At 50.6% G+C, this 24496-nt stretch overlaps 10 protein-coding genes across 10 annotated transcripts; 7 read left to right on the top strand and 3 right to left on the bottom strand.

The window, feature by feature from the left end:
* Positions 1–117: 117 nt before the first annotated feature.
* On the bottom strand, positions 118–1872 carry BROUX77_005120 (uncharacterized protein; the record flags this gene model as incomplete). The annotated part of the gene is made up of 2 exons (XM_073749959.1): positions 118–1502; positions 1572–1872. 2 exons carry the CDS (start codon positions 1870–1872, stop codon positions 118–120), a joined length of 1686 nt encoding a protein of 561 aa, XP_073605577.1.
* Positions 1873–3093: 1221 nt separating this feature from the next.
* BROUX77_005119 (uncharacterized protein) lies at positions 3094–4008 on the top strand (the record flags this gene model as incomplete). Its single annotated transcript, XM_073749958.1, has 1 exon — positions 3094–4008. The coding sequence occupies one exon, from the start codon at positions 3094–3096 to the stop codon at positions 4006–4008; it is 915 nt and encodes a 304-aa protein (XP_073605576.1).
* Positions 4009–4167: 159 nt separating this feature from the next.
* On the bottom strand, positions 4168–5322 carry BROUX77_005118 (uncharacterized protein; the record flags this gene model as incomplete). The annotated part of the gene is made up of 1 exon (XM_073749957.1): positions 4168–5322. One exon carries the CDS (start codon positions 5320–5322, stop codon positions 4168–4170), a length of 1155 nt encoding a protein of 384 aa, XP_073605575.1.
* A 604-nt stretch (positions 5323–5926) lies between these two features.
* Positions 5927–7039, top strand: BROUX77_005117 (uncharacterized protein; the record flags this gene model as incomplete). Its single annotated transcript, XM_073749955.1, has 5 exons — positions 5927–5933; positions 6063–6122; positions 6193–6287; positions 6364–6576; positions 6653–7039. The coding sequence occupies 5 exons, from the start codon at positions 5927–5929 to the stop codon at positions 7037–7039; spliced, it is 762 nt and encodes a 253-aa protein (XP_073605574.1).
* A 301-nt stretch (positions 7040–7340) lies between these two features.
* BROUX77_005116 (uncharacterized protein) lies at positions 7341–8893 on the top strand (the record flags this gene model as incomplete). Its single annotated transcript, XM_073749954.1, has 2 exons — positions 7341–7780; positions 7828–8893. The coding sequence occupies 2 exons, from the start codon at positions 7341–7343 to the stop codon at positions 8891–8893; spliced, it is 1506 nt and encodes a 501-aa protein (XP_073605573.1).
* Positions 8894–9162: 269 nt separating this feature from the next.
* On the top strand, positions 9163–10590 carry BROUX77_005115 (uncharacterized protein; the record flags this gene model as incomplete). The annotated part of the gene is made up of 1 exon (XM_073749953.1): positions 9163–10590. The coding sequence occupies one exon, from the start codon at positions 9163–9165 to the stop codon at positions 10588–10590; it is 1428 nt and encodes a 475-aa protein (XP_073605572.1).
* Positions 10591–10717: 127 nt separating this feature from the next.
* BROUX77_005114 (uncharacterized protein) lies at positions 10718–12640 on the top strand (the record flags this gene model as incomplete). Its single annotated transcript, XM_073749952.1, has 2 exons — positions 10718–12139; positions 12311–12640. 2 exons carry the CDS (start codon positions 10718–10720, stop codon positions 12638–12640), a joined length of 1752 nt encoding a protein of 583 aa, XP_073605571.1.
* A 4620-nt stretch (positions 12641–17260) lies between these two features.
* Positions 17261–18054, top strand: BROUX77_005113 (uncharacterized protein; the record flags this gene model as incomplete). Its single annotated transcript, XM_073749951.1, has 4 exons — positions 17261–17270; positions 17369–17606; positions 17699–17864; positions 17920–18054. The coding sequence occupies 4 exons, from the start codon at positions 17261–17263 to the stop codon at positions 18052–18054; spliced, it is 549 nt and encodes a 182-aa protein (XP_073605570.1).
* Positions 18055–18370: 316 nt separating this feature from the next.
* On the bottom strand, positions 18371–18976 carry BROUX77_005112 (uncharacterized protein; the record flags this gene model as incomplete). Its single annotated transcript, XM_073749950.1, has 3 exons — positions 18371–18435; positions 18496–18588; positions 18673–18976. 3 exons carry the CDS (start codon positions 18974–18976, stop codon positions 18371–18373), a joined length of 462 nt encoding a protein of 153 aa, XP_073605569.1.
* A 1346-nt stretch (positions 18977–20322) lies between these two features.
* On the top strand, positions 20323–24105 carry BROUX77_005111 (uncharacterized protein; the record flags this gene model as incomplete). Its single annotated transcript, XM_073749949.1, has 2 exons — positions 20323–20564; positions 20637–24105. The coding sequence occupies 2 exons, from the start codon at positions 20323–20325 to the stop codon at positions 24103–24105; spliced, it is 3711 nt and encodes a 1236-aa protein (XP_073605568.1).
* Between the last annotated feature and the right edge of the window lie 391 nt (positions 24106–24496).

Raw genomic sequence — 24496 nt, 5'->3', positions numbered from 1 at the left:
TTCTTAATATTTACAAGCCTATTGAACCGAATAGACGCCATCCCCAGTGTGACAAAAGGAAAGCACGCAAAACATGTCTATGGGTAGCAAATAGTTGGTAGATGTGTAACTCTTCCCTTACGCCATGGCTTCAATGTCCTTATGCGCTTCAAAGTCGAGTCCTGCAAAGCCATCTTCCATGGTCCAGAGCTTCTCTTGTTGCTCCACTGGTTGATTCAGTGCCGTGCACGCAGCACCAACAACTAAAAGTCCCGGAGGCCGCGAGCCTTCTGTCTCAATAGCCTGTGCCACATGTCGCAGTGTAGTTCGAATAACTCTTTGGTCTGGACAGGTTGCTCGCTCAAGGACAGCACACGGTATATCCAGAGGGAATAGAACTCTTGTGGGTTTGGGGTCTGTTAGGAATTCATTCTTCTCATACGGGAGATGTGTTGTTAGTTCTGTCACCAAGTCTTTGATACGATGCAGAGCCATAAGAAATACGACAGTCCGTGTAGAAACGAACTCTGGTGGGGTCGGGGCTACGCCCTTTTTACCGGTGCCGGTACAAATTAGAATCTGGTCAGAAACATCTCGTTGCGTGGCTGGTATCGCAGCAAATAGCGGCGCCGATAGGGCGGAGGTAATGCCAGGAAGAACAGTAACATCGTCGCCGGCACCATTTTCGCGGAAGAACATGACTTCTTCACCGCCGCGCCCATAAATGTATGGGTCCCCCTGCTTTAAACGCAAAACTGTTTTCCCCTCGGCCCAAGCTGTAATGGCAAGCGTGTGTAGTTCGGCCTGTGCTGCATCGGCATTACCAGGGAATTTGCGAGCGATTGTTACAGGGATGCGGCGAGGAATCAAAGCAAGAACACCAGCGGGTACGAGCTTATCAGCCAATATCACATCAGCGGTTTGAATAGCGTGGAACGTGGCACGAGTCAAGAGATCGGGATGACCAGGCCCCGAGCCAGCTAGAATGATCTTGCCACGGCGGCGGTTGCTCGGTTGTAACTGTGATGTTACAGTTGCATCTGAATCGGTTGCGGATATCACAACTTCGGGTGCTTTTGGCGCGCTAAGAACCATGTCAATTTCCGTCTCACTGACTTGGGCCAGCCGCTTCAAAGGCCAATATTCGCAGACTTGAGAAAGCCAGCGGAGTTTCCGGCCTTTCAAGGCTGCCTCTGACCCCTCCTTCACCAGCTTGTTGAACGAAGCATTCTGGTCTGTGGTTTCTTCAGCTTCATCAAGGGAATTTCCGCTACCTTCGTGAATTATTCGCCTCCGTATCGCGCCGAGTTTTCCGCAGGCGATTCCAAGTCCTGCGGGCAATGATGAAGTAATATCGCGTCGAATTCGAGAAGCCAGCTTGCATCCATTTCCGTTTGTGGTCACTCCAATTTGGAGAGGCCCATCGGTGTGTACACTAAGTAGAGATAAACTGCAAAGCTCTGGTGCGTCGATGACGTTAATGGGGATGCGGTTTTCTTTGCAGACGGCAGATATAGAGGCACCTAAGGAGACTATGTTAGAATACCTCAAAGGAGCGACCATGCCAAGTTTATAGTCGAGAATGGACATACTTTCAGACTTTCCAGGACCCCCAACGACAAACACGGCATCAACCACGCCCTTCACGGCTTCTCGACCCAGAATAAAGAGGAATTCGTCTCGGAAGTTCTCCCTAATCCATTGTATCTTGCGTTCGTCCAGTAGTTTTTGAAACGCTGAGTGTAGAGGTACAGAAGGGTCCGGAGATGTCCCAACCACGATGACTGAAGCGCCTGCTCCCAGAGACTGCGTACAACGAGTTGCCGCAAGGGGTCCCAGACCAACTACCAGGTGCACGTGGCCGGCGCATTGGAGAGCGGCAAGAAGAGGCATGGCGGGGTATGGCGTTGATCAAATGAAGCACTGTAGAAGCCAGTAACAGAGGAAGCACTAAGCCGAGCTTTCAGAGGTGAATAAAGTGGCGATTGACATATTTAAACATTTTTGCATAATTATCTGGAAGTGGGTTTCTGAATAGAAAAAAGTCGTTAACTAGTGTGAATGACGAGCGCAAGAGTCCAAAAACGTCATCAATAGAATACGCCATCACTAGCCAATCAGCGACGGTTTATTCTTGCTGAGAGCGTTGCAAGAAACATGACTACCATAACTAGTTGGCTTGTTGCCGATAGTTAACTACACACATTCAAGTCGTATATCTTTGGAAATATATAGTGAAAGAAGATTTACTAGTTAAGAGTCGCCTTGAGGAAAATGATCGTTGTGGACTACAAACGGTGCATAATACAAGTGTGTGTATCCTCATGAGATGCTGTAGGGGAACCCCGTAAATGCCTGCAAACGACAAGTAACCCTATATCACTAGTGTATAACCCTAGTATACCAGAGAACTGCTCAATTTGGAACCTGAAGATGACGACTGAAGGTGTTTGTGCAACAGTTACAAATCTACCTTCATCATACTTAATGATATGTAGAGCTGACGATAACTATCTTGAGCCAAGCGCGGTTGTCAACCACTAGATCAATAGTAAAGTACACACCTTATCTGTTTGGAAGTTGTATGCTATGTTTTGAGAAAGAAGCAGGTGTAGGCTTGCTTGGGGACGTCTTTAGTTTATACTCACCATTTCTATCAATCAATATCTGACAATATTTAGTTAGTGGGAAGATTTAGTAGAGGAGGACATTAGTGTTGTCACGTATGATACATTGTCAATATCTACATATTCACTAGGTGATGCTAGAAAGACTAGTTAACCATGTCAGTAGTTAGTTACTGAGAGTTGCTACAACTTTGCCTTTGTGCAACCTGGGCCAAAGAGCAAGACTCGTCGTTGAAAATAGTGGGTCTTGACAGGTCTGACTTGATTTTAAGCCGATTACTAAGAGCATGGCTGTGAGCTACATAGTTGACGACATTTGTTTGGAGTACTTGTACGACTTGGTTCGGAGTCTCATGCTATATTCTTCCAACGCCTTGCCAATATTCTGAGTCTGTGATACTTTTTGCCCTCGTTTCCGAAAATATCCCATCAAAACTTCCTCCTTTTGTTCCACAGCGATCCATCATCTAGCCTTTGCCCCTCCATCATGCCCTCGCATCAAGGCCTAGCTCCAGCTCAGATTGAAGCTTATCACCGAGATGGCTACCTTATCATCCCGAATGCTCTGAGGCCCGAGACTGTAACTGAGCTGCTGGCCGAGACTCACTCCCTGCTCAGTGAATTTTCTACAGACGATCACCCAATGACGCGTTTTTCTACAGGCGAAAAAAGTGATCATGTTGGCGACGATTATTTTCTCTCATCAGGGGATAAAGTCCGCTTTTTCTTCGAGGAAGATGCTTTCGACTCGGCCGGAAATTTGATAAAGCCCAAGGAACTAGCTGTCAACAAGATTGGGCATTATCTACATAAGCTCTCACCACCATTTGCCCGTCTGCTAGCTGCTGATTGTACTGAACCCACCTCACCCTCTGCCATCGCCCGTGCTCTTGGGTTCGCCGACCCACGCTGCTTGCAAAGCATGATCATCTGCAAACAGCCAGAAATTGGCGGTGCTGTGCCGCCACACCAGGACTCGACATTCCTGTATACAGATCCTCCTTCGGCTACGGGGTTCTGGTATGCTCTACAGGATGCGACCCTTGAGAACGGCTGCTTGAGCTTCCTGCCAGGCTCACATCGCTGGGCCCCCATCAAGACACGCATGGTGCGCAAAGAGGGCGGAGCGGGTGGCACAGAGATGGTTGAGAATACTGGCCCGCAGTTTCCCATCGGTACTGAGTTTGGCGGCCCTGAAATAGGCGGAGAGTATGTCCCGGGTGAAGTCAAGGCGGGGTCATTGGTGTTGATTCATGGCAACTTGTTGCATCGGAGCGAGTATAACACTGGAAAGAAAGGGCGTATCATCTATACATTTCACTGCATTGAGAACAATAATGTCGTGTACGATGAACGCAACTGGTTGCAACCGCCTGCGGAAGGCTTTACGAAGCTATTTTAAGTAAATACACAAGGAACAACGTGCGTTTATAAAGAACTAGTTAACTAAGAATGTCAAACCACGATACCAGAGGATACCAAGACTCCAAACTATGAAAAAAGAAACTTTTGTGTTGTCTTTTTTCTTGCAGCCAAGGCAGTCTCAAGAGAAACTTGCGAGTTAATCACTGTCAGAGTCACTAGAATCCGAATCCGACTCAGACGAGCTTGTATCCGAATCAGCCGTGACACGCTTCTTGCGGGACCGCACCTTTTTGCCGTTAGGCTTGACTTGAGTAGCCGTCGCTGGCTTGGCTTCTTTCTCCTCTTCATCTTGCGAAACGGTTTTCTTGGTTTCCATTTTCAGCCCAGAGTCTTCCGTGACGACTGCCTCTGTGTTCTCCGCAAGCTCGGCAATAATGCCCTCTGCTCGCATGCGCTTTATGATTCTCTTGACCATGGCCGCGCCCTCGGAATTAGAAATAGCATCCTGATCCGCTTCAATTTGCGATTCATCAATGTGCTTTACTCCATCTTTGCTTGTCTGAACTGTCAACCCACGCATACACTCTGCCAGCCGCACATGGTATTTGACATTGGCTGCCATCTGTGCTGCAGTCGGCGGTGTCGGCGCAGTGCCTGGAAGCGGTGCCTCGCCCGTAACGTGCTCCATGTCAGCTTGCTGAATAGAACGCGCTACGTTTAATAGGCGTACACGTGCGTAGCCTTGGATATCACGAATATATTCGTAAAAAGTAGTCATGTCGCGGGATGGTACGACGCTCCCGTCGTAGACATATTTGATGAGTAGTGTTTGGTGGTTCTTGTTGAATTTCCATCCTGTACGGTTGGTTTTCCACAAACGCAAATATTCGAGGGAGGGCGTGATATCGGTAGTCATAGAATGACCGGAGGTAGTAGCATTAGATCCGGCCGTTTTAGATTTCTTTGTCTTGAGCTTTTTGGGTTTCTTTGCCGGAGTAAGAGTCTGCGTATTTCCAGCACCAGTATGGGACTCAAGGGTTGTATCTGCGGAGAAAGAAACACTCTTGTACCTATTGCTAGCATGAGTTTCGGAGTTTCCGTAGTTGGAATCATGGCGGGGCTTTTTGAAACCAGAATCCGTCGTCGAATAGTCGTGTGTCTTTAACGAGGATCGCAACGGCGTGTTGTTGCTCCCAGTCGCCGAATCGTATTTGCGTTTAGCTGGGGGTGTCGGTGAAGAAGATACAGCGGAAGCTGGTGTCGGAGCAGAGGATGGCGCCGGAGAAGACTCAGAGCCAGAAGCACCCTTGAGCTTAAGGCCCAAACGTTTCCAGGCAGGAATAACCGCCATCGTGAGCTATAAAAGAGAGATGATGTGTGAGGTAGTGAAGTTGGTGGTGGTTTGAATAGTCTTTGAATGTAGACCCAGACAAGTCACGAAGTCTAGTCAAGAGAAAAATGGCTTTTCGAAAACTTGTTGCGAGTTAACACTCGAAAAGCAGATGGATGGGAATGCTGGAGGACTTCTGGCAAGAGAAGTGATGCGCAATGTGCTTCATTGCGATGGTGCTGCTTCAGGCTCAAGTGATTTTTTTTTTCTTATCAGCCAAGCAATGTTATCTTATCTCAGCGATTGACTGCACAAGGATTGGGGTCAAATGCCCCCTAGAGCTATGAATTGTAGGTTTTGGTCTGACAGCTGTCCGCCACCTCTTCACAGCTGCCAGTAGCCTTGGCTCTTTAGAGCTCCTCTGAATCTTTGCTGGAAGCAAGGCAGCTTCTTGCGCACGCGTTCCTACGTCTACAAAGCAACGTTTTACTCAAGTCCGACCTGCTAGTCAGTATCTTCTCGCTATTTGCCCAGAGACAGAAAAGCCGTGAAGAAGTATTCCTCTTTTATCCGCTGTTTTAATTGAAAACAAGGCCTCCGCCCACTTCATCAAATCATCGTCACAATGGCGGGTACGTTGTTCAAACTTGAGGTTCTGCCTCTCAGTGTTGCAGCTCATGATGATAGCCTCAGCGTTGCTAGTTTTCGGCATAGCAAATGTTCCGTAGAGAAAATATCTTACTAACCCTCATATTCAATAGGTTCCGGCTCCGACAGACACATCACCATCTTCTCCGAACAGGGCCGCCTGTACCAAGTCGGTAGGACCGACCCCGCGAATCCATCACGAACACGAACTATCCCCATACTAATAAATTGGCAAATGGATAGAATATGCTTTCAAGGCTATCACTGCGGCAAACATCATGTCAGTAGGCGTGAGGGGCAAGGACTGCGCTGTCGTGCTGTCTCAAAAGAAGGTGCCTGTAAGTGAATGTCGTGAATTCCATCCCCGCTCACTTCCTATGCAATGGCGATTCGGGTACTGATACTCTCCTATAGGACAAGCTCATAGATCCCTCCTCCGTTACACACATTTTTCGCATCTCTTCTTCGGTCGGATGTGTTATGACTGGTTCTATTGCCGATGCTAGACCCTTCGCTCAGCGTGCGCAGGCCGAAGCCGCAGAGTTTAAATACAAGTACGGTTACGAGATGCCTGCCGATGCCGTTGCCAAGCGCTTGGCCAATATCAGTCAAGTTTACACCCAAAGGGTAAGTCTCGACATTTCATTTTATATCTGGGGTTTCTATAAGATTTTAACTGACTTGTTTGTGTCAACTCTCGTAGGCTATGATGCGCCCCTATGGTATTGCAACCACATTGATATCCCTAGATGAAGAATACGGCCCGCAGCTGTTCAAGTGTGATCCTGCTGGTTACTATGTGGGCTACAAGGGCACTGCTGCCGGTCCTAAGCAGCAGGAGGCTTTGAACCACTTGGAGAAGAAGCTACGCAACAAGACGTGTGCTGATGGATCGTGGGAGGACGTGGTTGAGCTCGCCATCACTACCCTCAGCACTGTTCTAAGCATGGATTTCAAAAAGAATGAAATCGAGATTGGAATTGTTGGTGGCCCTCGCGCCGATGGAAAAGAGGGCACTGAGCCGGGCTTCAGAACGCTATCAGAGGAGGAAATTGATGAGCGGTTGCAGGCGATCGCCGAGAAGGACTAGACTACCCATCAGTATTGCGTTGATACTTAGCACTTGCGGCCACGGTCATAGTAGCAAGTGAAAGGTTCTTTGTCTATTGTAGCTCAGAGCAGCCTTTTAATGAGATATGCTACATGAATTTTCAACTCACAGTTTCGCTTGCCCACCTCCTGTCAAAGATCGTGAGCGCTAAATCGGGGGTTCATTAACCCTAGTATTAGAAGAGAGACAAAAAGTTGAATAGAAGCAAGGGTTGTCAAAAACACTAGTTAATCAGAAGACAATCCTATTTTCCATGGTACTTAACCTTCTTACACATACCATGCCTACCCCTACCTTTGCCGGACTTGACTCCCTTGACGCCGAAGTGGCCCAGTCCATTCAGGCGACAATCGAGAGGGCTACCCAAGTAGCCCAGCTTTTTGATAGTGTACACGCGGTCGTAAAGACCAAAATTCCGTCCATCTCGGACCCCACCGCTCGCGATGTCATCGCCAAACAACTGACTGCCGCTCACTCAGCCATCGCTGATGGATCTTTTGCCACCAAGTTTAACCCGGACGGCGGCCGCTCCGCCTCCAAGCGCCAGAACACCAATGCCCAGAACGGCAACACCGAGCCCAAGCAGCAGCGCGGCCCGCAGACTCGCTCCTTCAGCGACGTCCTCCAGGCCGGCCTCCCCACCCAAGGCCCCACCATTCAGGCCCCTCCCCCACCAACGGCCCCACTCCCCGCCGCTCCCTTCGGGACACCCACGTCTTTGTGCGCCGCCAGCCCGCAGCCACCACCCGCGTCCGCCTTTACCCCAGCGAGGGCTCCCCGCTGAACCATGCCGCCCCCTCCGACATCACACGTTTCCTGAACAACATCCCGGACATTAAGAACACGGTCCTGAGGGTCCACCCCATGAGAGTCGGCTTTGCTGTCGACCCCATCGAGACACAGGGAAACGAGGCCCTGATCCAACTCGCCAGAAACAGGGATGCCATCATGAGCGCCCTCTCAGCCGAACTCCGCGTCGTCCCCCCGACCTACGGATACATCGTATCCAGAATCCCTAAAGATATGTTCTGCCCGGAAGCGGGCTGCATCGCCCCCACCACCGTCGTGGCTGTCGCCCGTATCGCCAAGGATGAAACTGGCGTTCAGCCCTCCCAGGTCGTCTGGTCTAAACACTACGACCCCGACGTCAACGCCACCATCACCGCCGTCACCTCCTTCCCGGAGGCAGTCGGCACCTTCCACATCCGAAACTCCGCCCCCAGCCGGGCCCAACAACTCCGATCGAACGTGGACAGATGCGAGATCTGCCACGACTACGCCCATCCCACTCGGTACTGCAGACGCAGGGCCATGTGTGGATCGTGCGGCCTGCGCGCTCACGCGGGGGCCTGTACATCCCCCGTGAGATGCGTCAACTGCCTATCTCTGGAGCATTCAGTCGACTGCGAGAAATGCCCCGTTCGCCCCGTTATCGTCCGCGGTGGTGTCTTCTCCCCGTCCGGGGAGGAGCGCCGACGCGTCCGCCACGCCAATCGCAGAAGCAACAAGAAATCCGTCTCGAACGACAGACGGGATGAGGCTGCTTCTATCATAGCAAACGCATCGGTCCCCATCCCGGGCTTCGTCCCGGCTCCTCCTCCCTCTGCACCCTCCTCGAGCGTAATTGCCGGGGATATCAGAGGCCCCACCCAGACCACCAGTAGTCCTATCACGGACTGCATACCAAGCGGCGTAGTCGTCGGCGGCAGCCAGGACTGCAGCATGGGAGGCACTGCGCCTTCCAGGCGCTTGCGAAAGTCTCCCACGGGAGCCCCACGCCCTCGCGGCGTCCAAGGGAGTACCGGCGCGGCCGTAACCAGCCCCCGCAGCTAAAGATATTTCAAGCCAACGTCCAGAGATCAGGCCCATGCCATGACGCACTACTGCACTTCGCGACAGAACGCAGAGCCAACATCGTCCTGATCCAGGAGCCATGACCCAACACGCGGGGCCGCCGACGCCTATCTAAAAGCTGTCAGGGTTACGACCTCTATGCCCCTATCTCCCCTACCTCCGCAATCTTTCGCCCTAGGTATCTCACGTACGTGCGAAAGGCGTCAGGCCTGAACGCCGAACAACTTAACACCACGCCAACCACCGACATGATCTGCCTCCGCCTCAACTCTAATCCCCAAATCCACGTCACAAACGTTTACAGACAACCGGGCCAGGGAATCCACGCTAGCCTCGACCCTCTTCTGACCATGGAGGTACATCACAACTCCATACTCGCAGGCGACTTCAACCTTGTCTCTCAAAGATGGAATCAGCGATGCCCGCCCTCGTCCGGTATTCGAACCTTCGAAGAATGGGTAGACAACAACACCCTTAACCTATGCATGCCCATAAACTCTCCCACTCACAGACAGGGCAACATGATTGACCTTGTATGGTCCAACATGCCAGGTGTCCACGCACATGTGAAAGACAACCTCCACTCAGGATCCGACCACTCCATGATAGTTACCACTGTAAACCTTGCGGAACGACCCGAGCGTCCTGTGAGCCGCTTCATCCCAGACCTGGCCCCGTACATGGAAACCGACTTCGTTAAGAGGCTCAACCGGCTACCACCGCCGTCCCTATCCTCCTCCCCGCCACAAATCGACACCGCTGTCCGACGAGGCATAGACACATTGCATAACACCCTGCTGGAGGTTTGCCCCTCCAATCGCGTGTCCTCCGGCGCCCCTCGGAAACCGTACTGGAACCAAGAATGCGCCACAGCTAGAGACGAGCGTAACCGTGAAAGACGACGATCCGGAATGTGGAGTCCGGAATACATATCCCTGGCAAAAGCGCTCAAAAGTGCAACCTCCCGCACGGCGAAAGCATGTAGGCGGCGACACATGGATGAGGTCAAGACCCCAGAAGCCGCCCACAAGGTCATGGGTTATTACAAGGAAGGCTCCCGCTTTGCTCCACCGCCTCTGGTTCACGAAGGGCACGTCTACAGCACCCCAGCCGAACGCGCCGACATATTTCTGCGCACCAAACTACTACGCCCCACTGAGGCCACCGACTTCCTCTTCGACGCTTACAGCTCCGTCCCGCCACGCAACATCAGCTTCCCGGCTAGCACGTCTGAGCGCGAGGCTCGCAAATGCCTCATCGACGTCCACAACTCTGTACCTGGCGCGGACGGCCTAAACGCCAAGGCGCTTCGCTCCGTCTGGAAGGCTCCTGACTGGCGGGACTGGCTCATAGAACTCTTTGACCTGTGCCTGATGACAGGCCATCACCCAGCCTCGTTCAGAGAAGCCCAAGTCGTTCCCATCCCGAAGCCACACAAGGATGATCTCACAACGACTGCTAACTGGAGGCCCATCTCCCTACTCCCCACCATCGGCAAGGGTATCGAACGCCTCATAGCCCGACGACTCACCAACGCGGCCATCCTCCACTGCCTAACCCCCTCCCAACTCTTCGGCGGCCTTCCGGGCCGGTCAGCCACGGACCTCGTTGAGACTCTGGTACACCGCATCGAGCATGGCCTCCAGAATAGAGGTCTCCACCCTGGTTACACTTGACATCGAGGCCGCCTATGACAGCGTCCTCCCAAGTCGCCTGGCATGTCGGCTACTTTATTATGGCTTCCCAAGGTGGGTATGTCGATGGGCGCGCTCCTTTGCGTCGAACCGCTCGGCCCACGTCCGGATGGACTCCTTCATCGCCTCCACCACCCAACTCGAGCACGGCCTCCCACAAGGGTCGCCTGTTTCCCCCATCCTCTTCCTTCTTTTTATTGCGCCCATGCACCACAGTAAGATGCACTTTGGATACGTTGACGACGCAGCCATCCTGGGCCGCTCCTCCACCCTCGAAAAGTCCGCCGCGCAAGCCGCACAGCTTGCCAATGAAGCCATCCAATGGGGAAGGCAAAACGGCCTGAGTTTCTCTCGTGGCAAAACTGAGTTGCAACACTTCCACCGGGCTGCTGGCTCTGGCCCAACAGTGACGATCGATGGGAACACCATCCAACCGAACAGGGAAACCAAGTGGCTGGGTATCCATCTGGATTCCAAACTCAACTTCCACGCGCACGTCAAAGATATGACGTCGAAAGCCATGCGAGCAGCCGCCCACGCCCGCTCCTTGGCAAACGTCATTCGCGGCGTCCCAGCCAATCTCCTCCGTCTCGCAGCATGCGCCGCCATATTCCCCGTCCTTCTATACGGCGCCTCGGTGTGGTACCATGGACCACAAAGATACCTAGCCACAGGCAGACTGGGCCCCGCCCGCCAAATCCAACTCGTTGACATGGTCTCCAAAGCCATCGTCTGCACAGCCAAGGCCATTGTCCCCGCGTACCGCACGACCCCCCACGCGGCCCTCTTTAGGGAAGCTGGTGTTCTCCCCGCCCGAATCATGTTAGACCGTTGCCGCCGTGCCGCAGCCGTCCGCATCGCAGGCCTGGACGATAGGCACCCCCTGGTGCGCCTGGCCAGAGCCCGCACGCACACGCGACTCACCCTCCGCCACAACGAACTGCCGCGAGCACCCGCCGCGACCCGCATCCTGCCGCTGAGCTACCCACCGCCAAAGCCTCCGGAAACGAAAAGCGACCGCCAGACCCGCGCAACCAAAGCACGCATCGCCCGCATCCCGTACTGCGACCTGCAAGTCTTCTCGGACGACAGCAAGCTTCAAGACGGATCCACAGGAGCAGCCACGACAATGTACATCGCCGGCCTAGACCTACCGCCGGTCGCGACACATCTGGGCAATATGATGGAAGTCTACGACGCCGAACTGTTCGGAGCCCTGGCTGGCCTCAAAGCCGCCTTTGAATCACCTGCCTCCGCCTTCGCTGAAAACGTTGTCATCATGCTGGACAACCAAGAAGCCGCGTACCGCCTCCTTGTCGGCCATCCTACACCATCGTCGCAAGACATCATCCTGGACTTCCGCGCAACCGCCGCCAAGTGGCCAGCACGCTCGCGCAACCCCATGTCTCCTGGCCCAGGACGGGCCATCGTGCAATGGATCCCCGGTCATGCCGACATCCCGGGCAACGAAGCGGCCGACCGAGCCGCCAAGACCGCCGCATCTTCGCCCCCTTCCGAAGGCCCCACCCCGGTAAGCCTCGCAGCTCTCGCATCGTGGGCTCGGGCTGAGCACGTGAGAGACATCGCCGCATACTAGCAGAACCATATCCCCAGCACCTACCTAGAACTCCAGATTCCATAGTACACAAAGGCTCCACCGGAGCTCTCCCTGCCCCGATTCTACCTGAGCTTCATTCTACAGTGCCGCACGGCCCATGGAGATTTCGCACTGTACCACGAGAAGCTAGGCCACCCCCCGGAGAGTTGGAACTGCTCGTGCGGCATGCCGAAGGCCCGCACCCACTTCCTGTTCTGCAAGCCCGCCCGGCAGCAAGCAAAGACCGCCGCTCCCAGACTCCGCCTCGGGAGCATCCAGAGCCTTCTCGGTTCCCCGGAGGGTACCACCCGTTTTGCCCAGTTCCTCGCGCATTCCGAGTTCCTGACACGGTACTCTGTACCTGTCCACTACCACCCCACCTCACCCCTGTCCGTGTCTGGTCCGGCCGAAAGGCCCCAGACTCGAAACTCTTAGGTTTGTAGCTCATCGTTCCCCACGTAGCTATCTCTTCACACCCTGCGTAATGCGGGTGGCAGCCGTAGTCCTTCACATAGAAGTCCACATGTCCCCACAAGGATGAGGTCGTGACTCACATGCACCTACCTCGGGCCATGACCCTAAGGTTGCTCTGCACGTGACAGCTTCCTGCGTGACTATAAAAATAAATAAAAACAAAAATAAATCTTCCATGGTACAGGGATCTCTTTCTGGGAAGGCCTAGTTTTTCATCTGATGATGGTTGGACGATACCAACCTTTTTTCTTCTTCTTCTCAGAGATTTTTGAAAGTGGTCCAATCTTCAAAGACGCCTAATATGCACATGCGCAGTTATACTTGAATACATTTAGTTCTTCGGAGGGGTCGGTAGCCCTTCATGCCTACAATTTTATATGCATGCTTGCAACTATCACGTTATTGGCCAAGTTGGGTGTTTCGGCTTACTCATGCTGCTTCGTTTTTGACGTCCAAATAGGAACAGGAAGAGGTAAGTTCCCCTGACATAATCTCCTGTTTTGTTTCTACATGTTCATCTCCCATGGGGTTTACCCTTCTATAATATCATCATCTCCCAACCTACAACTTCTTATAGGCTGTCGTTTTGACTTGGCATTGTCTCTTGACATTGGGAGGGGCGTTACCCGGCGAGCCCAATGCTGAATCCTAGACCAATTAACTTACACAAGTGCACAAGCAGCCTATCATGTGAGCTTCATTGCTTCCCTCCCTCAAAGCGAGTTTGTTCGTGTAAGAGATTCAAAACTACAATACAAACTATGTGCAGGCTAGACCAGACTGTGCTACCTCTGTCCACATTGTTTCTTTTCATCCCGCGTAACAGGAGAGGCGTATGTATACAGAAGAAGAAACAAGAACCATGTCAATTCACTATCATTGACAGCTTACCCCTGTATCTGCTGAACCTCGGGAGCTGAAAGCTTGGATTCATTAGCTGACAACGTGGCTATATGTAGCACCTAGTTATACGTGGATGTACAAATGCTGTATAAAAAGGCTTGAAGACAAGGGAAAAGAGGGCGAAAATCTCCAGGCTTCATACATGAAAGGTGGTACACAAGACATTTGAAAGGGGGGGGGGTGAGGGAGGGCTGCATTCCTGATTATTCTTGTTGTTCATTCGCTCGAAGATTCTTGTGGTGCCAATTGCTTGTTCGATTGTCTTGGTATAACTAACTACACATAGCTATGTACATGTAGATCTCTATACAGCCATCCATGTTGCTTCGTTGTCTTAGATGTCTTACTTGTTTCGAGAAGGCACTTGTGTGGTTCTGTAATCTGCCTTAACCGTCATCCCCGCGAGGACACATGCATCCGACCCTTACATACTAGGTCGTTGCCCTCTCCTCTTCCTGTGTACTGAGGGTCAAGTCCAACTTCTCTTTGAAATGGCAAAACATATACTACAGCTTGGGATACACCAACCAGCGTCGAAGACCCCCTTTTCCTCCTTTTTTTTTCTCTCTTTCGTCGGGGTAGAAGTTTCTAAGCCATTGAGCGTCATGAAGACCAATGATAACTGAAATCAGCCTCTGCCATCAATTTCACTTGTTTCTAGGTTTTCCTCCCAAACAAATTCGAAATGATATGTCAATACCGTAAATCAAGTGCACATGTTGTCATATCGTCATTTATATGCTTCGATAAATACAAGTCCATGCATATGTGAGCTGCACCGCATCGAGAGCCTCGACAAAGATCAAACGGAAGATGCCGTTGAAAATTGATACCTATTTTCGGTTGCACGTATCGTCATTATACCTCGTTAACCCAGGCCCCTTCTCTTTCTTCTTGGGTGTTTTGGTGAAAACAGAAAACAGCCAAGCCTTTCTACACGCGGGGTTGAAGCTGCCATCTTGTCGATACATGGATACATCTGCTTCACTCCATTGAGTTTCACTCATCCTCATCAGTTGGACGCTGATTGCAAAATGTTGGCATAGAAAATGACGGAGCCTCGATTGGCCGACTTCCAGCATGTAACTAGTTATACAAGTGTAGTTAGTTAGGTATGTTACTCGCCATGTAGTATGTACGTACCTTGCTTTTTCTTCACATATCCAGTGATCGGCGTCAACTTCAATACACAGAACCAAAAAAGAAGCTTCAAATCTGAAAACGACATGTACACATGTATCTACAGGCTATAAGACGATGTATGCATGCAGCCCGCCGCACATCCCACTTTAACGTTTCTTTCACTCTTCTCACTCCAAATCCAACCGGTGAACTTTATCGAATCTATGTTTGTATGGACACCGCTACAAGTACTGGTACATGCGTACACGTATACGTGCATGCGTGTGCCTTTGTACCTTGTACTTCATATAACACGTTTGCTCTAGCTGCTTTGATTGGTACCTGTGCATATGCAAGCTTCAGCCTCTTTCCTAATCAGTCGAAGAATTGCTGCAGGCAACTGCAGAATGGCAAGCTGAGGATGGGATGAACAAGGTCTCCACTTGAATACATACTACACAACTACATAACTAACTGTAACTATGCATGGGTTCGCGGGCAACATTGGCAGAAAAGCAGGAAAAACAACGACAACAATTACTACCAGCGTGCGAGAGACGAGGGCGGAAGGCCAAGGAAGAGGGAACGAAAACAAGAGGGTATAGGGCTGAAGGGCCAGGTAACAGGTGCATAGGGGGTCGGAGGGGGAAGACACGCTTCCAGCTTGGACTCGGGCTTGGACTCGACAAAGGCTTAACTAGTTACACTATCACTAGTTAACACCTTAATGAAAGGCATGTACCTACTTAACCACTCCCTCGCTTGTGCTGGCCAAATTCAATTCCAATGCAACATAGCTTGATGTTCAAGAGGCGCAAGACTTGTCCATTCCAGCTATCTGCAACTCTCTCAAAATGGAAGCCGAACAGTGTATACTTGTCGGGTATCACATCATAATTGGTTGGCTTTTCTATTTGCGAAACTGGAGTTGAAGCGTCCAGTGGTGCTTTTTGTCTACTACGAGGAGGTATCCGACTCCTGTATCGCAATCATCACAAGGGAACCTACACCAGAGACAACAGAGCGAGAGGCCTGGAACCCCGTAGAGCCAAAGACTGTAGAGCACTTAGGTAGCTTGAAGGGCGGCAGGGGACATACGAAGAACACAATGATGCGCAGCTAGAGGGTATGTTAATATGGTAAGAGGTGTTTCAATGGCAGTTACACTCTCTTCGAAGTCTAAAGGCTAGCGTTGCAGTTTCCAGTCTCCAATTGTACTTGTAGGAGCTTTTGTCTCGGAATATCGTGGATAATGAGTAACACGAGCTAAAAGCACACCATGTTCCTCCCTGTAGTGCTTACATCGTTTTTCTAGGTATGTACACTCTACAAATTCTCAGGCCTATGTTCAGTAGAGTTCTTACTTGCAGCAGGCACAAAGGGGTCGTTGGAAGCCCGTGGAAACGTCCTAATTCTACCAATGGGGGTATATCTGGCGATAGACGGCCAAGGTGAATATGTATAGAGATTAAAATAGATACCTACCCAAGTGTACTGGGGACAGCAGGCTCACCATCCCCCGAGCCAGCTGAGTTGTTGTGTTACTACCTTTACAGTCATGCAACTACGTATTTTTGTTTCTACCAACATCTATACAAGCTCTTGGCTTGATTGTGGAGGCATGTTCCTTAGCTCCCCATCAAGACCCTGTTCCGGCCTTTGGCTCAAGGTCCTGGTCCAAGCTCCTCTGTCTGCTCTTCGTTAGCCTTGGTCATTTGGTTTCTGTCCTATTTTACAAGTAGTTGACTAGTAACCATATAACTACATGCATGTGCATGTAGTTATGTACATACATGCGTACATGCTAGTACTACAAGTATATACAGGTACAATTGCATCCATTCTGTAAACCCTTGCATTGTGGCCTTTCTTCGCTTCTCTTTTTTCTATCCATCTGGTTTTGTTGTCGCTCGCTTTTGTCTTTCCTCTCCCCTCCCCTCCGGTACTGTTCACACCCCTCCCCCGTCTCTTACTCTTAGAGGCAATATACACATCTTTAGGCCCAACAGCCTGGGTGGCCCATCCCAGCCGGGTGGCTAAAATACCAGGCACTGGTTGGCAAAACAGAATGCCGAGCCACCATATTGGGCATAGAGGGAAATGGAGCCGGGCCATGATGATCGGCTTTCCTTCCCTGCGTCTTCTTACTTCTATTGTCTCTTGTTGGCGGGCTCTGAGGTTCTGAAAGTAGTTGTTGGACAACTGGCTTGTCTTTCATTCTGAGCCCTGGACGTGTTTTGTTTCTTTGCAAGCTTTTCATCCTCCTAGGGTCTTTCAAAGCACTTTTCTTGGAGGCCGTCAAGCCCGCCTTCATTGAACTATGTATAAAGACCGGCTCTATGAAATCATGAGCCACTGATATTCGTTGCTGTAAATCACACAATCAACATCAAATATTTGGACTCCAAACTCTCTTTTCTCAAGCTACTCATTCCCATTTATACTTTGAACTTGCCTATCCCAAGAGTAGTTTGTCTTTTTCGACTCTTATTCCATATTCTCTTCAGGCCAGCCCAGTTTCTTGGTGTCTTTGTATACTTTCTATACATATCCATTATGGACGGCTGTAAGTCATCCCTCGGCAGTTACTCACAAGGTTTCCCAGTTCTAGTTGACTAGTTATAACTATATCCATGTTCTCTCCTAATTCCTGGACCCACACAGTCAATCAACTCCGCCAGATGCGTGTTGCAGAGCTTCTTGAGGACTTCCGTGTCTTACAGTACCACATTGCAAATGCCCCCCAGGATCCGGTCGAGATGGTCGACTACTATACCGAAGGGTGGGTTGCTCTTCGGGAAGCCCATCTGGATGGCCGGCATATTCTAGATTGTGCAGCAGATACACGCGTGCCTAGAGCAAAGGGTGGACCGGAGGAGCAAGAAAAAGCCGAACTGCAGCAGTGAGTTATTCCAGACATGGCTGTCTCTCCCTTCAATTGCCATGATAACCTCTACCTTCACTTTCACTAACTTTAGCCAACTCCTCATTTAGAGTTCATCTCGACGCCTTCTCGAGACGCCACGTGGGACAAAAGATTCACCTACGTCAAGCAGCTGCCATGCGCTGGATCGAATACCGTGCTCGTATCCTCGAAGGTGATGGTACTTTAGCTGCTACACAACATGCTTTGGCTATTCTGGACAACCAATTGAGAACTGTAAGCTCTTCTGCCTTCGAATAATGTTTCAAGACAATACTAACCATGGTAACAGGAACTCGAGGCCCTTACCGATGAGACTATATATGCGCAACTTCAGGCCCATGACCTTTCATTAAACCGATGGATCGGAGAGGACCCCAGTCTCCGTCGAGTAAAGGCGTGGATCTCAAGCCGGTCTCGAGTCTAATCACACCGGGGCCTGATACTCCTTGTGCAACTCGGCTGGTCCGAGTTACACAACAACAAGCAGGGCTTGACTTACTTTCTTGTCAGCTTTTTCTCATTGTTTTTTTCTTTTGTTCTCTACCTTAGAAACAGCATTGCGTGCCGGGTATTTTTTATGGTGTTTGTACATAATGAATGTCAAATAGAGTGTTTGGAAAACCAACAGTATCAATTCTCGTGGCAAAACAAGTTTTTTAGTCTTGGAGTGATATGCACCACGATCACCAATGACAACTTTCCAGTCATGAGACGTTGACTTTAAAACAGCTTTCTCGACACTAGGATTTACTGATGACGCAAAGACCAATCCCGATCAAAGAGATTACTACTCCCAATGCAGTCTCTATCACGAGTATTAGCAAAACGCAAAAAATAGTCACCTATAGAAGACAACAAGACTCACCTTTTGAAATAACCTTGTTTTCAACCCACCATTCACCTAATATTGTGAACAGGAACCCAAGGGTATTGACGATTGGGACTGTCAAGCTCAATTCTTCAAAAATGAATAGCAGGATGTTATAATTTAAGTGAGTGCTTTCATAAACAGGGAGAAGCGTAGATAATAGACATAACTCACCCGCTTGACCAATTAACAGAAAAAACCACACACTCCCTGTCAAATTCACCACTAGAGGCACTGCATACCGGGGGTTCCGTAGTAGATCCAGAACAGCGAACAAGGCGCCATAGACTTTAGACTTGACCCAGCTAGACTGTACATCTCGAGAGGTCAAGATGGGATGCGGCGGCGGCATATGATTTTTCGCGGCCCTCCGTAAAAATGGGGTAGTGAATCCCCAGGCTATCCCCACAAGAATGAAACTCAGAATGTAGTTGATAACAGGAGGCCTGGGCTCAACATCACTGGGCAGGTTCTCCATGGTTGTTGGGAGAATGACACGGCAAGTAGATGAGTACGGAATAGATGGTGTTGTAGTAACAAAGATGAAGGATCGTATATAAGCTAGAATGTGGTATACTGGTTCCGCGTGCGAATTGGGCTGGTGATGTATACGTACATGATGCGATACACCTGCATCCACGGAAGGTGACGTTGTCGCCAAAACGCTGCTTACATAACGCCAAAGACCTGGGTCTGGATTCTGGACATGTAACCCTAACAACGTCCAGACCAAGGGCAACAAGGCATAACTACAGCAGCGAAGGGATTCACACGCATGACAACAGCATTGTTGTTGCCTAGCGACAATAAGCGATGCCCCAAACAAGAAAATTACAAACAACCTGTGACACTGGACCAAAAGCAGAGTTCTTGGATCTGTTCAGTTCATGCTCGCTGAGTGGTGATGAAGGGAGAATAATGTCCGTAGAGATTTGGCTATTCACAAATGGACTATACATGCGTACAGAGCACGGCATAATGGCCCCTCTTATTTTATAGCCATTATATTCTTCCAGTTGACTAACATCTTGTGCCTAGGCTGGCAACTCACCCACGCACATGGAAGTGGTTTCTCAGTTATCGATAACCAGCTATTTGCCTTGCAGGTTGATCTTGTTGATCGTCTGTCCATGTGCATAACTAGTTATTTCCCGTTGCACAGGCTTACCTGCGCTGGCAGCCGAAGCATTCCCAGCCACACCCATTTTTTGTAGCAGTCGCCGGCCTCATCACGCTGTGGCTATGAAGCAAGAGGGGCTCCTGGTTTCTGTGGTTATTTCCCTGTCGTTCGCCTCAGGTCCTGAAGTTTTTTGTACATTTCTGGCGCTGCAGGGGAGGTGCCTGCATCTTATCTGCCGAAGCTTCCCTTCCATTGATCGACTCTCGTCTCTCTCTCTCCACGTCGCCAACTGCGTTTTTCTTCGGCGCAACTTCACTGGATTCCGCTCTCTTTTTTCCAATTATTTTCGTCTCTAGTTTCTGAGCGTCTCAATTCAAATTAAGTTCTGCTCCTCTTCTTTCTTTCGACTGCGTTGACTGCCAACTCACTTCTGGCCCTTCATTTTCTCTGCTCTATTTTCGGAACCCCGCGCTAACGCCCAAGTTGACTGGCAGGCTCAGCTCATCCCACGACTACAACCACAACTACGCTGACGCTTTGTTTTGTTGGCTTTTTTTTATTTTATTCGAAATACCCACACGAAAAATACATTCATCCGTCTACCCAGTACTTCCTCCTGAGCTCAACGGTTGACTGTGCAGCTTGGCGCTGAAGACTGCCAGAAACCGCACGCTACACCGGCCCGAGGCCATCTCCCTTTTACGATGACCACCAACAAAGCCTTGAAGCCGGGAACGCTCAGCCAACTTCAACATTCGGCTGGGATTTTTGCCGATGCCTCTATTGACGGCCCGGAAATCGGCACCTTGGTCCTGATTGTTGACCGCGCTAAGAACTTGCCCAACCGCAAAACGATAGGCAAACAGGACCCATACTGTGCGGCTCGCTTGGGCAAAGAGGCTCACAAGACCCGGACAGACATCCGAGGTGGACAAACCCCGCGATGGTAAGAATGATGCTGCCAGATGATATTTTTTTTAATTTAATTTCGAAAATGGGCACCGACTGACTTGAATAGGGATCAAGAGCTTCGCTTCAAGGTTCACGACTCTCCAGACTACTACCAACTCAAAGTTTCCATTTTCAACGATGACAAGAAGACTGATCTCATTGGAGAGACCTGGGTCGATCTCAAAGATATCATCAAGCATGGTGGTGGCCAAAATGACCGCTGGCAGAGTTTAGGTTGTCGTGGAAAGTATGCTGGTGAAATTCGAATCGAGTTGACGTATTATGACAATCGCCCCAAGCCCGTTACAGCGGTACGTTCGGGAGACTTAGATGTGAGCCCAATCAGTGCAGACCCCACATCAGGCTCTGCTCGGCGGCGGAGCCCCGTGAAGAGACGTCCATTGCCATCAGACCCCGTCACTGGCGAAATACCATCTCACGTCAACCCCACTCCGCCCCTGCGAACGGCTCCGTCTACGTCGCATATGGCAATACCCCCTCAAATGCAAGATGCTGTCGCTCAGCCACACCGTGTCGGGCCGCGTCCTCAACCATCTACCCGCGCCGAACAACAGCAGGCTGCTGCACTGGCCCAGAAGCAAAAAGTTATCCGCTTGCAACAACAACAGCAGGAACTCCTGGAGAGAAATCAAGCGCAACACCAGAAGTTTCAGCAGGCTCTCGCGAAAAAGGAGGCCGCTGCTGCTGCAGCAACGGCTGCGGCTGTTGCAGCTGTAGTGTCTTCATCTCCTCCCTCGAACCAAGGCTACACCCGTGATCAATATGGGATCCCTGTCCACTCTGATAATCCACAAGTAGCTGAAGCGCCTCAAGAAGCTCGCCGACCCAATGACTCTCATGGCAATATTGTGGACCCACAGTATCCGAAGCATCATGATTCGTTCATGGGCAATTATCATGAAGAGTCTGCTCCGCACATGCCTACTCAGGCCTATGGCCAGCAACAAATGTTATTGGATGGGAAGCAATCCTATGGCGCATCTCAACAAATGGATGATGCTCCTCCACCCCCACCAGCTCATAGAAGTAGAGGCGGTAGTGGCACTTTGCAGTCACAAGAAGCCTCTTATCGTAATGTATATGAAACTGTACAGCCTGCTAAGCCAAATGGGATGAGACAGGAAGTTTTGCGGAACCAGGCTCACCGTAACCCCGTTGTTGTACATGAATCGCCAGAGCATGGCCCGTTTGCCCAACCGCGATACCATGGGGCCCCGCACCAGCAAGCTCTTTCACACCGTCTTTCTATGCAGCCAACAGTCGAGGATGTTCCTGATTCTCCAAATGCCGCCTCTCAGACTATCATAAGGAAGTCTGTCGGCCGCCCCTCTCAACTGGGCAATTCCGATCCGGGTCACGAGCCCGAAACTGCGGGTCAGTATCAACAGAACTCTGTTCAGGTTAGTGACCAATCTCATCAACATCACGGCGGACCCAAAAAAAATCAGAATGAGGAGCATCAACTTTCGCAAGCTCCGGCTCACCAATATCAGCCATCGCCTCCAGCTCATAGCTCTGCTTCGCAGTTCTCCGGGCATAATTCCCAACCCTTAGAACAAGGTTCCCATCACCGTCAAGTCTCACGTCATGACTCGTCTCCAGATACCAACTATCAAGCACCACCACCCGCAGCGCCCCAACACCAAACTATGCACTCTCAGCATCACCCGCAATCTCATCCAGTCTCACAAATGGAACAACCTCATCTCCCACCGCTATCTACATCTCTGTCGCATAACAACCAAGGCTCGCAGTATAACGATTGCCAGAATCATCAGATAAGTGACAAGTTTGGACACACGGTGACCCAGAGTCCGATTCATGGTGAGGGCCATGTTTCAAGCCCATCACCTTATGGCACTAGTCCTCAGCCAAATTCTTCTCCCATAAATGAGTCCTCTGACATGGCCATGACTCTTGTCACTCGGCCTGTTCAGGATAAGTTGCCAGGGCCCTCAATCCCAGCTTCTCTAATCCCTGGCGTCGATCCCATCATCGCTCAAGAGATTTCCGATCTAGCCCATGAGAAACGTCAACGAGAACGAGGTTTTAGCTACCCAACTTCAATAAAAACCTTTTCTTATCAGCCATCTCAGGGTCAGTATCAGCAACAGCCACAGGGCCAACTGCCGCCTCCACAATATCAACAGTCCAACCCACGGCAAAGCCAGGATCAATTCCAAGCACATTCTCAGCGTGGCCGATCCATGACAAACACGGAAATTGTTCCTTATGGGTATAATGGGAGAGGACCTTCTCCGCGTCCATACGATCCAAAAGATGCAAACCCTAGCACGTATCTCAGGCACAGCCCTTCTCCTCGGCCACACACAGCCCAGGAGCCTTCCCCTGATCCATATTATGCATCTCACAGTCGTGATCAAACCGGCTATAGCCAGCGCAACAGTGCAGTGTTTTATGATGGTGCATCCCCTCACCAACCGTCTCCTCACTCTCAGCAAATAGTTCATCACGGCAAACGTAGTCCTTCGTCACATCAGAATTTCGAAAAAAGCCAATCACCCCACCCATACTCTGGGAGAAGCCCGTCTCCGAATCCTTATTCTGGAGGAGGCCAATCACCTAATCCATACTCTGGAGGAAGCCCTTCGCCAAACCCCAGCACCGGCCGGGATCCTTCGCCAAATCCGTACTATGAGCGTGGCTGTTCTCCCAACCCACATACAGGAAGAAGTCCATCGCCAAACCCGCGCTCCCAACCTCAATACACTATTCGTCGCAAGTCAGTTAGCCCCGCACCACCAACTTCGCAAAGCAGGCGCTCGTCTGCGGTCCCATTCAATCCAGCTTCTTACGACGAATACAACACAAACGCTTTGGTCGAAAGAACGTCGGGAAATTCAAACGACAAAATCATCATGTACGATGGGCGTGAGGTTGATCCGACTGATCATCTACCAATCGAATCTTGGGCCCCTGAGCCTGACAGGCCTCGAGATGATAACGGAAGACAACAAAGCCCCCAACCCTCTGGACGCAGTAGGCCGGAAGGCCCAAGCGCGTATCCCGGACCATCTGGTCGCCGGCAATTAAAAATTGCGGGTCATACTCCTGCCTCACAGGCCCAGATCGGCTATGGAGGTAATGACGTTCCACAAGGCAACCCCTACCACCCGGGGTCATCCCAAGTCCGGAACCGCCTACAGAAGAAGTCTAATCGGCCAAGTGGGGGCCACTTGAACCATGGCATCAATCCTCTGGGCCCAGCAAACAACAGTTATCAAGAAAACTTCAATCCTGGCCAACCTACTAGAGCCAAAACCTGGGACTACTCACAGGAAAATAACCCTCCACATAACTCTAGCGCGTCTCGGGGCGCGATTCAAGGTGTACCTATTGTCCCGGCCAAAGTGTCAACAACAAGTAGCGCTCTGGTTCGGGTTGCGCCGCCACGGGGGGGGGGCCCTGCAAATCCAGATGACTGGGCACTGATGGAGGAAATGCAGAGAATTGATATTGGTTCAGGACGGTCTAGACGACACGGAGGTTACTGAAGAGAGAAGGCAAGAGGTGAGGGTTGATGGTTGATGAGGCTTTGGCTGTTTATGCTCGCTTGCTTGTTTCAGTTTTGATTTTCTTTCATTTTCAATCGTACGTCTCGTTCAACCAACCTATGATCTGTACTGAATTGTTTCATATTTGATGCTGATTAGATACGATGTATGGAGAGAGTGATGGTAAACATTTTGCATGAGAACGACAAGTGACTAGTTAGTTATGTATGCATCTATAACGTTGCATAGTTATGTAGTCATGTGCATAGATCATTCCATGTGTGTATGTATGCACATACGTCCACAACAACTTGTACCAGTACACAGGTGGTTCACATATTTCTCCACTTCCGACCACATCATTGAAGCGGGGCAATTGATCTTCAGTATT

The sequence above is a fragment of the Berkeleyomyces rouxiae genome (assembly GCF_048999995.1).
Source record: "Berkeleyomyces rouxiae strain 22BRR77 chromosome Unknown BrBRR77_ptg000004l, whole genome shotgun sequence".
Taxonomy (NCBI): domain Eukaryota; kingdom Fungi; phylum Ascomycota; class Sordariomycetes; order Microascales; family Ceratocystidaceae; genus Berkeleyomyces; species Berkeleyomyces rouxiae.
Note: the sequence above shows the minus strand (reverse complement) of the source record. Positions and strands in the feature narration are given on the sequence as shown.